Source organism: Sus scrofa, chromosome 16, assembly GCF_054392235.1.
Source record: "Sus scrofa isolate SSC_HxYL_T2T_F1_AM1 chromosome 16, Sscrofa_HxYL_maternal_Yorkshire_Landrace_v2.0, whole genome shotgun sequence".
NCBI lineage: Eukaryota > Metazoa > Chordata > Mammalia > Artiodactyla > Suidae > Sus > Sus scrofa.
In genome coordinates this window covers 83,763,068-83,776,124 of record NC_139398.1, presented here as the reverse complement: position 1 = coordinate 83,776,124, position 13,057 = coordinate 83,763,068, and the positions used below count along the sequence as shown (strand labels likewise).

Sequence of the window (13,057 nt, the reverse complement as noted above, 5' to 3'; positions counted from 1 at the left end):
CTTGGTGAGGTAACTCATGAGGTAAGTGTGGCTATACGGAGGCCAAGATTTGATAAAGCCTCGAGTATAAACCATTAAACTTTTGGTCTCCTGTAAAATTACCAAGTATTGTAAGAAAATATTTCTCACCCTGTTTGGGGGCTTTACCAGCTTTTCAACTCTGGGTCAAACCTAGAGTGAGGCACATTCAGGAATGAGGAAAGGAACATGTCCCTTTAACTATCACACGGAAAGAAAGGCTGGAATTTATGGGGTTTGATCTCTTAATAACGAAATGTCCTCTGAGTCAAAATGACTATAAAATATTTCATAATTTATGGTTTTTTTTGTTTGTTTGGCCGAGATATAATTGACATATAAGCCCTGTATAAGTTTAAGGTATATGGCCTAATGATTGGACTTACATATATTGTGAAATGATTATCACAATAAGTTTGGTTAACATCCATCATCTCATATAGATTTATTTTTTGTCTTTTTATGGCATATAAACATTCCTAGACTAGGGGTCCAATCAGAGCTACAGCTGCTGGCTTACACCACAGCCATGGCAACGCTGGATCCTTAACCCACTGAGCAAGGCCAGGGATCGAACCTGCGTACTCATGGATGCTAGTTGGGTTCGTTAACCACTGAGCCATGACGAGAACTCCTCATATAGATTTTTTTAAAAAGGAGAAAAAAAATGTTTCTTTCCTTGTAATGAAGACCCTTAGGATCTACTCTCTTAACAACTTTCATACCATACAGCAAAGTCAACTGCAGTCATTACGCTGATATTACAGCCCTGGTACTTTTTAATCTTATACTGGATGTTTGGACTTTTCAACCACCTTCATCCAATTGCCCCCCCCCCCACCTCTGGTAACCACAATATGATCTCTTTTTCTATAAGTTTTGTTGTTGGTGTGGTGGTAGTGGTAGGGTGTGTATGTGTGTTTTTAGATTCCACATATAAGTGTGATCATAGAGTATCTGTCTTTGTCTGACTTGTTTCACTTAGCATAGTGTCCATATTGTCATAAAATAGAAGGATTTACTCATTATTTATGGCCAAATAATATTCCATCCTATATACATATACCACAGCTACGTTAGCCATTCATCTGTTGATGGACACTTAGGTTATTTCTCTTTTTTTGGCTAGTGTAAACAATGCTGCTATGAACATGAGGGTGGTGCAGATATGTCTTTGAAATATTGCTTTAATTTTCTTCAGATATAGTCCCAGAAGTGGAATTGATGGATCATACAATAGTTCTATTTTTAATTTTGGGGGGAGCCTCCCTACTGTTTTCCATAGTGGCTGTAAATTTGGTTTTTTCTTTATGCCAATAGATCAAGTCACTTTCCATCACTGAGCTTCTGTTTGTCTACAACACTGCAGAGTGAAGAAGACGATGACTCAAGGGAAGTTTGGGCTAAACGATCAGCAAATTCTGCAAATTCTCCAAGTTCTGACATGCAGTGGCCTAGGAGTTCCTGCTGTGGCACAATGGGATTGAGAGCGTCTCTGCAGCTCCAGGACGCAGGTTCGATCCCCAGCCCAGCACAGTGGGTTAAAGGATCCAGAGCTGCCACAGCTGTGGCACAGGTTGGATCTGATCCCTGGCCCACAAACTCCATATACCACTGGGTGGCCAAAAAAGAAAAAAAAATATTCAGCGGCCTAATATAATCTTTACGATACTTTGTTTTGCTTAACTATCAAAAAAGCCTATCCTTTTTTCATATTAATTAGTTCCTAGATCTCTTTAATCCCCAAGAAGTAGGCTTTGTAGGAAGGAAATTGAGGGTCAAAGAAAAAGTAATTTTCCTAAATTTTCAAGAACGAGACTCTTTACAACCTAGTGATTGGAGGCTGACTTATCATAATCTGACCTCTTCTTTCGGTTGTTTTTGTGATCTTTGACAATGCTTTCTTCTTTATCTTTACCTACCGAGTGGCTATTGCTTCGCCCTTTGAGATAAGACAAGGATCATTTAGGTCCTTAAAAAGCTCTTAGGCACCCAGAGGAGAGCCTGATAAAAGATTTGTGTCAGGAGAATGTATCTTAGAGCCGAAAGACTAAACAGTTGACTTTTGCCTTCCATTGTTTCTAAGGGAAGAGAATCACCCTTTTCAAGGGCTGATCAGGATCTGGAACAGGGTCTGACACTAAACAAGTAGGTATTGAATGAGGTTAGTCAGAAGCTTTGAGGAACTCAGAGCTTTGAGAAGCCTCTCCTGAAAACGAAGATTTTACCCAACTGGTCTTCAAATCCAAAACTCTTGCACCCCTTACCTCATTCAATTTTCGCTCCTCGCACATCAATTCATTGTTTCCTAGAATTATAATACTAGATGGGGGCTGAGCCATTATGCCTTCAAATCTGCTTCAACAGAAAATGTGCAGGAAAGCAGAGTGCCTACCCCACACCTGATGTTTGCTATATAAATGGAGGATGCAATGGAGGTTTTCTTTTTTTCTTTTTTCTTTCTTTCTTCCTTTCTTCCTTCCTTCCTTTCTTTCTTTCTTTCTTTCTTTCTTTCTTTCTTTCTTTCTTTCTTTCTTCCTTTCTTTCTTTCTTTCCTTCTTTCTTTTTTTTTTTTTGGCTGTGCATGAGGCATGTGGAAGTTCCTGGGCCAGGGACTGAACCCAAGCCATAGCAATGGCCCAAGCCACAGCAGTGACAACACCGGATCTTTACCCCGTCGTACCACAAGGGAACTCCAGAAATGGAAGTCTACATTCATGAGGAAGACTTCTTCCTGAAAGTTTTTGCTTCCTACCCTTGGATATCAAATACTCACCAGCATATAACTAACCTATGTACAGAGAGATGGATATCCAACTAATCAAAAAACACAGGAAGAGATGTTCAACTTCATGGAAACAATGAAATGGATGTTCTTTTTCTTACCAGATTGGTAAAAATAAAGAAGTAAAACATAAAAGAGGTGTAGTAACAGCAGATGTTGGCAGAGGTGTAAGGAAAGAAACCCTTTCTTTTGCTCCATTAGGAATATAAATTTGTAGGGCCACTTTGGAGCACAACTTAGTAACATTTTCTTCAATCACTCTCTCAGACATGCAGGTGCCAAATGTTGAGTTAATCATATTTCCAGGAAACTCTTGTTCTGTCATCATAGGTCCATGCAAAGCTCCTTTCTGGGTTTACTCATTTGTCTTCCTCTTTTACTCAAACCAGCGTTTTCGAACTGGGGGCACTTCTGCAGCCCCTAGGAACACCTGGCGTTATCTAGAGACATTTTTGCTTATCACAACTGCTGTTAGTATCTAGTGGGTAGAGGCCAGGGGTGCTGCTAAACATCATATAATGCACATGACAGTTCCCAGAATAAAGAATTATACAGCCCAAAATATAAGTAGTGCTGAAGCAGGGAAATGTGATTTACACCATTCCGTTTCCCACCACAGGCAATAATTCTGGCATATTTAGGGCATATTGTCTTGTATTTATTCTTCTAAGATGTGTATCATTGCTTTGTTGCTGTGTATGCTTAATGTAAATGGTATTATGTTAAAATCTCATTCTGTTTCCTGATTTTTTTCTTTAGCTTCTATTTTTAGACTTCATCTGTGCTCCTATGTTTACAGATATTGTTAAAACTAAGAATGGATTTACTCATGGGCCCAGCCACTCCACTCCTTGCTATCCACTTTGAAGAACCTTCCCACATTTCTTAAGAATGCATATGTAGGAGTTCCCTTTGTGGCTCAGTGGAAACTAATCTGACTAGCATCCATGAGGACACAGTTTCCACCCCTGGCCTCGCTTAGTGGGTTAAGGATCCAGCATTTCCGTGAGCTGTGGTGTAGGTCACAGATGCAGCTTGGATCTGGCATTGCTGTCACTGTTGTGTAGGCCAGAGGCTACAGCTGTATCTGATTTAAATTGCTTCTAAGTGATAAGCTGTCCTGTGCATTGTAGGATACTTAGCAGCATCCCTGGTCTCTTCTCACTAGATGCCAGCAGCACCATACCCCTAGTTGTGATGATCAAAAAGTGTCTCCAGGAGTTCCTGTTGTGGCTCACGGAAACAAATCCGACTAGGAACCATGAGGTGCGGCCCTTAAAAGGACAAAAGACAAAACAAACAAACAAACAAACAAAACTCTCCAGACGTGGTCAAACGTCTCCCTGGGGAGGGATAGGGAATGTCTCCAGTTGAGAACCACGGGTGTAAATAAAGACAGAAGATAAGATAAAGAAATACTTATAAGGAGGGACTTTGCATGGACCAATGACAATCATTCCTTATATTTGTGTAGAACTTTGGAGTTTTTCTACAATCTGATCTCTCAAAACCAATTTTTCTATTATGTAGAAAAATTAAAAAATATACATAAGCAAATAGGAAATGAACATATCACGATTTTATCACCTAGAGATCAACTGCTAGCCCCCTTTCTTTTCTTTTCTTTTCTTTTTTTTTTTTTTTGTCTTTTTAGGGCGGTACCCACAGCATATGGAAGTTCTCAGGCTAGGGGTCTACTGGAGCTGTAGCTGCTGGCCTACAGCACAATGCCAATGCCAGATCCGAGCTGTGTCTGCGGCCTACACCATAGCTCACGGCAATACCAGATCCTTAACCCACTGAGCCTGAGCGAGGCCAGGAATTGAACCCACCTCATGGTTCCTAATCTGATTCGTTTCTGCTGCACGATGGTGGGAACTCCCTAGCCCCCTCTTTTATACACGCACACACAAAACACATATACACATTCACACACATACATTCATTTTTTTACAAATAACATTGCCTGATTATATATCCTAATATCTGTCTTTGTTGCTTAATGTATCATTAACGTTTTTGATGTTACATTATAGCATTTTAAAACCTCATAGGGAAACAGAAATTGATCCTGCTTTAGAGATGAGGTTATTGAAGCCTAGTGAGGTTAAAATTATTCTCTAGTTTTAATAGAAATATTCTCTGGTTATAATAATTTGTTTTATTATCAATTTGAACTATCAACAAAGATTTGGAAAAGCAAATTTAAGGAAAAAGATGTTCAAGAGGCTAGGGCACAGTCTTGTCTTTTTATTCCTTCCTTTCATGAGAAGGAATTGAGACTTCATATCCAACAGCATTATGTAACACTTTAAAGAAGACAAGTGTGTGCTGCTCTTCCTTGGTTTTGCTTCTGCTGCTCAGTGGCTATGTCACTCCTAGTGTATGTGGAGGCAGAGAATAGGGGAGGGGAGCTCCTGCTTTCACAGTGACTGTGACGCTCTGGACAGGGACTGGACTCCCCCTAGTGGTGCTGTAACATCATCCTACTTGAAGCAAGATGGCTTTCTCCCTTTGGGTTCAGCTGCCTTGTGAGTTGATAAATTCCCACCCCCTGAGGTGTTCAAGCTCTTAAATTCAACTCTAAAATCTTATGAATTTTGTTTGAACCCTAGTTTCCAAGATTCCAAGATGACAGCTTCTAGAATTCTGAGGTTCTGTGACTCCAGTGGAGAATCCCTGGGTTGTTATCCTGGGTGTCCTCTACAAAAGGCTATTCTTACAGACAAATTCAGCCCAGGACTCCTCCCTATCCTCCCAGGAGTCAAAAGGAGTTGAGAAGGGGACTATTTCTGAGTACTTCAAGGCATTTCTGAAGTTGATTTGAACAATACAGAATTCAGACGGAGAGATAGAAACTGTAAAATTCATCAATTGAAATGCTGGTAATGAAAAAATACTATGAATAATTTTTGATAGGAGATGGCAAATTCTTTTAATAGGATTATCTTTATCTAGATTCAACAAGGCCAAGGGAAAAAAATCTGTGAACTTAAAGAAAGGTCAATAAAAATTGGCCAAATTGAAATACAAAGAGGAAGAAGAGTGGAAAAACTGGAAAATCCAAGAGCTGTAAGATAATATAAATCAGTCTAACATATGAGTTATTGGAATCCCACAGAGAGAACAAAGAATGTAGCAAAAGAAATATTTAAAGAAATAATAGCAAAATTTTTTCAGAAAATGAAAAACATAAAATTACAAAGACTATGAAGAAGTTACAGCAAAACACCAAAATAGAATAGGATAAACACCAAAAAATACACACACACTCTCTCTCTCTTTCACCTAAACAAAATCATATTCAAACTACTGAAAACCAAAAACAAAAAACAGAACTTGAAGGCAGCCAGGGCAACCATTTATATAGAGAGTAACAAATTCAAGAATTGTAGCATCCTCATCAGAAATCATGTAAACCAGAAGACAATGAAGTGATATCTTTAAAATGTTGACACACAAAAATATCTGTCAACCCAGAACTCTATACCCAGATAAAATATATTTCCAAAAATGAAGAAGAAATAAAGATTTTTTATTTATTCTTTTTTTTTTTTTTTTTTGGTCATTCCTGTGGCATGTGTAAGTTCCCAGGACAGGGATCGAACTTGTGCCACAGCAGTGACCCAAGCCACAGCAGCGACAACAGTGAATCCTTAACCTGATGAGCCACTAGGGAACTCCAGAACTAATGATTAAAAAAAAATTCAAGCAAAAACCGACATAATTCATTACCAGTAGATCATTGCTATGAAAAATATTAAACGAAGTTTTTTAAGAAGAAAGATTGTGATAAAAGATAGTTATGGATCTATAAGAAGAAATAAAGATGATTGGAAATGGTTAAAGGAAGGGTAAATATAAAAATTTTTTAAACTTGTTTTAATTGCTCTTAAAGAGATTTGATGATCTCAAGCAGGGATAAAGAAGATGTGGTTATACAGTGGAATACTACTCATTCCACTGAGTAGTACTCATCAAACTACAGTCTGTGGGCTGGCAATTTTTATGAGTAAAGTTTTACTGGAACACAGACATGCCCATAATTTATTATTGTCTATGGCTACTTTTTAAAAATTGAAGTATAGTTGGTGTACAATATTAAATAACTTATAGGTGTACATTATAGTGATTCACAACTTTTAAAGGTTACGCTCCAATTTATAATTATTATATAATATTGGCTATATTCCCCACATTGTACAAAATATACCTGTAGCTTATTTTATACCTAGTAGTTTGCACCTCTTAACCACCTAACCCCATACACCCCTTTCCACTTCCGTCCCCCTACTGGTAACCACTAGTTGGTTCTCTAGATCTGTGTTTCAGCTTCCTTTTTGTTATATTCACTAGTTTGCTGTATTTTTTTAGATTCCACATGTAAGTGATATCATGCAGTATTTGTCTTTCTCTGTGTGACTTGTTTCACTTATCATACTGCCTTCCAAGTCCATCCACATCCAAATGGAAACACTTTATCTTTTTACTACTCAATGGAATGAGTAGTATTCCACTGTATATAACCACATCTTTATCCATTCATTTGTTGATGGATACTTAGTTTGCTTCCATATTTTCACAATTGTAAATTGCTGCTGTGAATATTGGGATGCAGGTATTTTTTTGAATTAATGTTTTTGGAGGTTTTTTTTTGATATACACCCAATGCAATTGCTGGGTCACATGGTAGTTCTATTTTTAGCTTTTTGAGAAACCTCTATACTGTTTTCCACAGTGGCTGCATCAATTTACATTACCACCAACAATGTACGAGGGCTTCCTTTTCTCCACATTCTCTATGGCTGCTTTTGAGTTATTATGGCAGGGTTAACAGTTGCAATAGAGGCTGTGTGGAATGAAAGACTAAAATACTTGCTATCTGGCCCTTTAAGAAAAAGTTTGACAACCTCTGGTTTAAAGAAAAATTAGAAGCAATGTATTGTGGGTTTATAGCATACATAAAAATAAATATCTTACAAAAAAGGCACAACTATGGAGGAGAGGACCTGGTAGTATACCACTGTAAGCTTCTTAAATTGTACATGAAATGGTATATCATTTGAAAGTAATTTTTGATTAGTTAAAGATGCATGTTGTAAATCACTGGGCAACTACTAAGAGAGTCATACATAATAAGGCAGATTTTTAATAAATATTCAATCAAAGAGGAAGCAGAAAGACATGGCAAAGATCAGATTAAACAAATAGAAAACAATTAGCAAAAGGCTAGATATTAATCCAGCCATATCAAGAATCACATTAAATATAAATAGTCTAAATACAAATTAAAAGACAGAGACAGTTAGGAGTTCTTGGGTGGCTCAGTGCATTAAGGAGCTGGTTTGTCACTGCTGTGGCCCAGGTTGCTGCTGTGGCCCAGGTTCTATCCCTGGCCTGGGAATTTCTGCATGTCATAGGTGTGGTCAAAAAAAAAAAAAAAAAGATAAGAGATAGGCAAATTGGATGTAAAAGCCCACTTAAACTATAAAGATGTAAATCTTAAAATTATGGGAGAGAATGTATTTCATGCAAATTTTTATATTTTCTTAATATAAAGAACCATGGAGAGGCTGTATTAATAGACAAAGTGGACTCTGGAACAAGGAATATCCTCAGAGATAAAGAGAGACATTATATAGTGATTAAATGGTCAACTGATCAAGACAAATCTAAATGATGTAAACATGTATGAATCTAACAACAAAGCTTCAAAATACACGAAACTGATGGATCTGAAAGATGAAATACACAACTTCACAGGTATATTTGGAAACTTCAATACTCTCTTCCCAGTAATCAGTGGAATAGATGGAAAATCAGTAAGGATATATAAGACTTGAACAATACCATCAATCAACTTGGCCTACTAAACTTCAGAGTATGTTCCATCTAACACCGGCAAAATATACATTCTTTTCAAGTACACATGCACATACTAAGATAAACTATATTCTGGGCCATAAAACAAACACACAAGTTTCTAAGAACTGAAAACATACAAAAAGAATGTTCTCTGACAAAAACATAAAGTAGAAATCAGTAACAGATGGATATCTGGAAACTCACTAAACATGTGGAAATTAAACAACACATTTCTAAATAACCCATGCTTAAAAGAAAGTTGTGATGATAATTAGAAAATATTTTGAATTGAATGTAAAGAAAATACAACATATCAAAATGTGAGGGTGGAGTTAGAGCAGAGTTTAGAGCAGCGATGTCCAATAAAAATATAGTGTGAGCCACGAATGCAAGTCACATATGTAATTTTAATTTGTCTACTAATCACATTGAAAGAAGAAAAAAGAAAATAGGTAGAATTAATTTTAAATACTTCACTAAACATAATATATCCAAAATAATTACTATTTCTTTTGTAACCACATAAAAATGACTAATGAGATATTTCACACTTTTGTACTAAATTCCCCAAATCTGGTGTTTATTTTACACTATAGCACATCTAAATTCAGACTGGTCGCAATTCAAATACTTAATAACTACATATGACTACTATATTAATGCAGGCTTAGAAGACATTTTATAACATTAAATGCTTATATTAGAAAAGAAGGTAAGTCTCTAATCAATGATGTAAGCTCCCATGTCAAGAAAATAGGAAAAAAACTTCACCCAAAGCAAGCTGAAGGGAAGAAATAATACTCCTAAGAGAAGAAACTCATGAAACTGAAAATGGAAAAACCAGCAATGAAACTAAAAGTTAGTTTCAAAAAAATCAATAAAAGTGATAAAGCTCTATCTAGACTGATTGCAATTCCAGAAAGCTCACGGAATATTGTTCAGGTTTTCCGAGTAACCCCTTTACAAACAGAGGGCTGGGGGTTGAACTTAGTTTCGTCTTGATCTACAGTCTTTACTCTTTTTGTTACTTGATCATTTCTTTAAGTTGACTACCATCGAATCTGCTTCTTCCTGCTTCCTTGAAGTTACCCTTACCTGGGGACGTCTGTCATCTGGATGGTGATGTCCACTTTGTGTGGACATCTGTTGCTATTTAACAACCCCCTGCCCCCTTCAACTCCCTCTTCTTTTGGTGTGGAAGCCCATTTTCGGTCTGAGGTACCATCCCTCTCTTACTGCATGGAGGTCTTGGTGGCCTGACGCCTGGAAATTTCTAGGGCCCAGTGGAGAAACAGGAGAAAAGCAAGGCTGTCTGCCTTTTACTCACATGTCAGACAGATCATGGCAGTGTGGATGCCCAGGTCAACCATGAATACAGAGCTTCAGTATTTGGGAAATGGCCAGATCCGCGATGATCTCCGAGGGGACACTGAAATCCAGGGAGCAGGTGGGGCAGGTATTATTCAAGGAGAGGAGCTTGATGGACTCGCACAACCTGTAGAAGGCAAAGGGAACAAGGAAAGATCAATTTGCAGATACCAGCCGCCCCTGGAGGATGTGCTGAGAACAGGGGCGAAAGCAGAGCATGAGGCAGGACTTGGGAATTGTCAAACAGCCTTGAATAATCCCGTAAACACCCTAAAACACAGCAATGTGTTTAGAGGCCACAGTAGAAAACATTACAGGCATATCTCTAGGTGTGAGTCTCACTCTATGAAGGAGCATAAAGGGACCAAGACCTAACAGAGAAGATGTGGGTCTTCATTTCCCATCTCGACTCCTTCAGAAACATTTATTCCATGAATGGGGTGATGGGTGAAACTGCCTGCATCTAAAAAAAATGGCTCTCTTTTTCATTATTGAATTTGCATGAGATCAGAGAGCATATTATATGTGTGTTGGAAAAAATGGATTGAGTTTCAGGAGATGTGAATTCTAACAGCCTCCAGCCCTATTTAAATGACTTTACTTCCTGACCTTCATTTGCCACATCTGTAAAATGGGGATATACTCTGTATGTGCTTAAAAGTAGGGGCTGGAAGTGATGGTTATTGAAAATCTGTGATCATGAAAGGCTTACCACATGGAACTCTTTTTTTATCAAGAGTAGAAAAAATACATTGCTTTTTAGCGGACACAAGACAGAAATGATTCGTGATTATGTTACTACATTGCTCAAAAAGCTTTGAATGGTATCTATTGCCTACAGGAATGAGTTCCAATCCTGAGCCTGGGAGTCAAAGCCCATTGTACTTCAGGTCTAATTTCCTATTATCTCATTTCACAAGAGTCCCTCCCTCTGTCTCCACCCCATGCGCTCAACACGCGACCAAACTAGACAACTAGAGGCATTCCTTCCCGGAGCTGGCAATCCACCCTCACAACCTGTGTCTTTACACATGCTGTCCCCTCCGCTAAGAATACCCTTCCTTTCCCTCCATTTGTAACCTGTCATATTTCTGATGACAGTTCAAGTCTCAGAGGCTTATGTGATGCCTCTCTGTTCCCTGGTCAGGATTAATTCTCCTTTTGGGGGTGGGGGGAGTTTCACCCACAGCATGTAAAAGTTCTCAGGCTAGGGATCGAACCCACAACACAGCAGTGACCCAAGCCACTGCAGTGATAACACTGGATCCTTAACCTGCTGTGCCACAAGACAACCCTTTCTCCTCCTTATGGTGGGTAGGAATTACACACAAAACTAGGTCCAAAATTATCATATTATATTTTTCTAAACATTATTTCCATTAGATTAAGAATGTGAATTTCTGGGAGTTCCCGTTGTGGCTCAGTGGTTAACAAATCCGACTAGGAACCATGAGGTTGCGGGTTCGATCCCTGGCCTCGCTCAGTGGGTTAAAGGATCCGGCGTTGATGTGAGCTGTGGTATAGGTTGCAGATACGGCTCGGATCCCACGTTGCTGTGGCTCTGGCGTAGGCCGGCGGCTACAGCTCTGATTCGACCCCTAGCCTGGGAACCTCCATATGCTGCGGGAGCGGCCCAAGAAATGGCAATAAATAAATAAATAAATAAATAAATAAATAAATGTGAATTTCTGTTCTTTAGGGCAATTAACTTACAGTAGACAAAAATCAGGGGCTTATACACAAGAAAAATATCTTGTTTTAATTATTTTTTTATGGCCATATGAAAGTTCTCAGGCCAGAGTTTGAATCAAAGTCGCAGCTGCAACCTATGCTGGATTTTTTTTTTTTGTCTTTTTAGGGCCCCACCCGTGGCATACGGAGGCTCCCAGGCTAGGGGTCAAATTGGAGCTGTAGCTGCTGGCCCACGCCACAGACACAGCAATGTGGGATCCAAGCTGTGTCTTCGACCTACACCACGGCTCTCAGAAATGCCAGATCCGTAACCCACTAAGGGAGGCCAGGGATCAAACCCGCATCCTCATGGATACTAGTTGGGTTTGTTAACCACAGAGCCGCGATGGGCACTCCTACACTGGATCTTCTAACCTCCTGCACCTGGCTGGGGACTGAACCCAGGCCTCCACAGTGACCCAAGTCACTGCAGGTGGATTCATAACCCCCTGCACCACAAGGGGAACTTCTATTTTTTTTGGAAAAAGAAACAAAGTGGATGGGATTGCACTTTCTGGGGAAACAATATTAATAAGAACTAAAATGTATTGGGCCACTTCTGTGTGAGAGGCCCTGCACTAAACTATTTACCTGGATTTACATTATTTCTGACAACAACCCTATGAAACAAATACTGTTATTATTATTTTTTAATTGAAGTAAAGATGATTTACAATGTTATAGTAGTTTCAGGTATACATTTGATATTTGTATAGGTTATACTCCATTTAAAGGTATTATAAAATTTGGCTATACTCCCCGTGCTGTACATGATATCCCTGTATATTTTTTTAAAACTAGTACTTTGTATCTCTTAATCCCCCTGCTACATTGCCCTTTCCCTTTGCCCTTCTCACTGATAACCACAAGTTTGTTCTCTATGAGTCTGTTTCTGTTTTGTTATTGTCCTTTGTTTTATTTTTTAGATTCCACATATATGCTAAACCATAACAGTATTTGGGGAGTTCCCTTTATGGCTCAGCAAAAAGGATCCATGACTTCTGACTAGCATCCATGAGGACACAAGTTCTATCCCTGTCCTCGCTCAGTGGGTTAGGGACCCGGTGTTGCCATGAGCTGTGATGTAGGTTGAAGATGTGGCTTGGATCTGGCATTGCTGTGGCTGTAGCTGTAGGCCATTGGCTACAGCTCCGATTTGACCCCTGTCCTGGGAACCTCTCTATGCCACAGGTGCGGCCTAAAAGGCAAACAAAACAAAACAGACAAAGAAACAAACAAAAAAACCCAGTATTTTCTTTCTCTGACTTACTTCACATAATACTCTCCAGG

General features: G+C 38.8%; 1 protein-coding gene across 5 annotated transcripts in view; it reads right to left on the bottom strand.

The window, feature by feature from the left end:
* Window positions 1-13,057, bottom strand: part of SLC36A2 (solute carrier family 36 member 2) — a 100,369-nt gene that overhangs the window by 57,232 nt on the left and 30,080 nt on the right. For all 5 annotated transcript variants that reach the window (XM_085001914.1, XM_085001916.1, XM_085001915.1 and 2 more), the window contains one exon: window positions 9,996-10,163. In XM_085001914.1, the coding sequence (XP_084858040.1) occupies window positions 9,996-10,038 (43 nt within the window). In that variant the 5' untranslated portion in view covers window positions 10,039-10,163. The remainder of the gene's footprint in view (window positions 1-9,995; window positions 10,164-13,057) is intronic.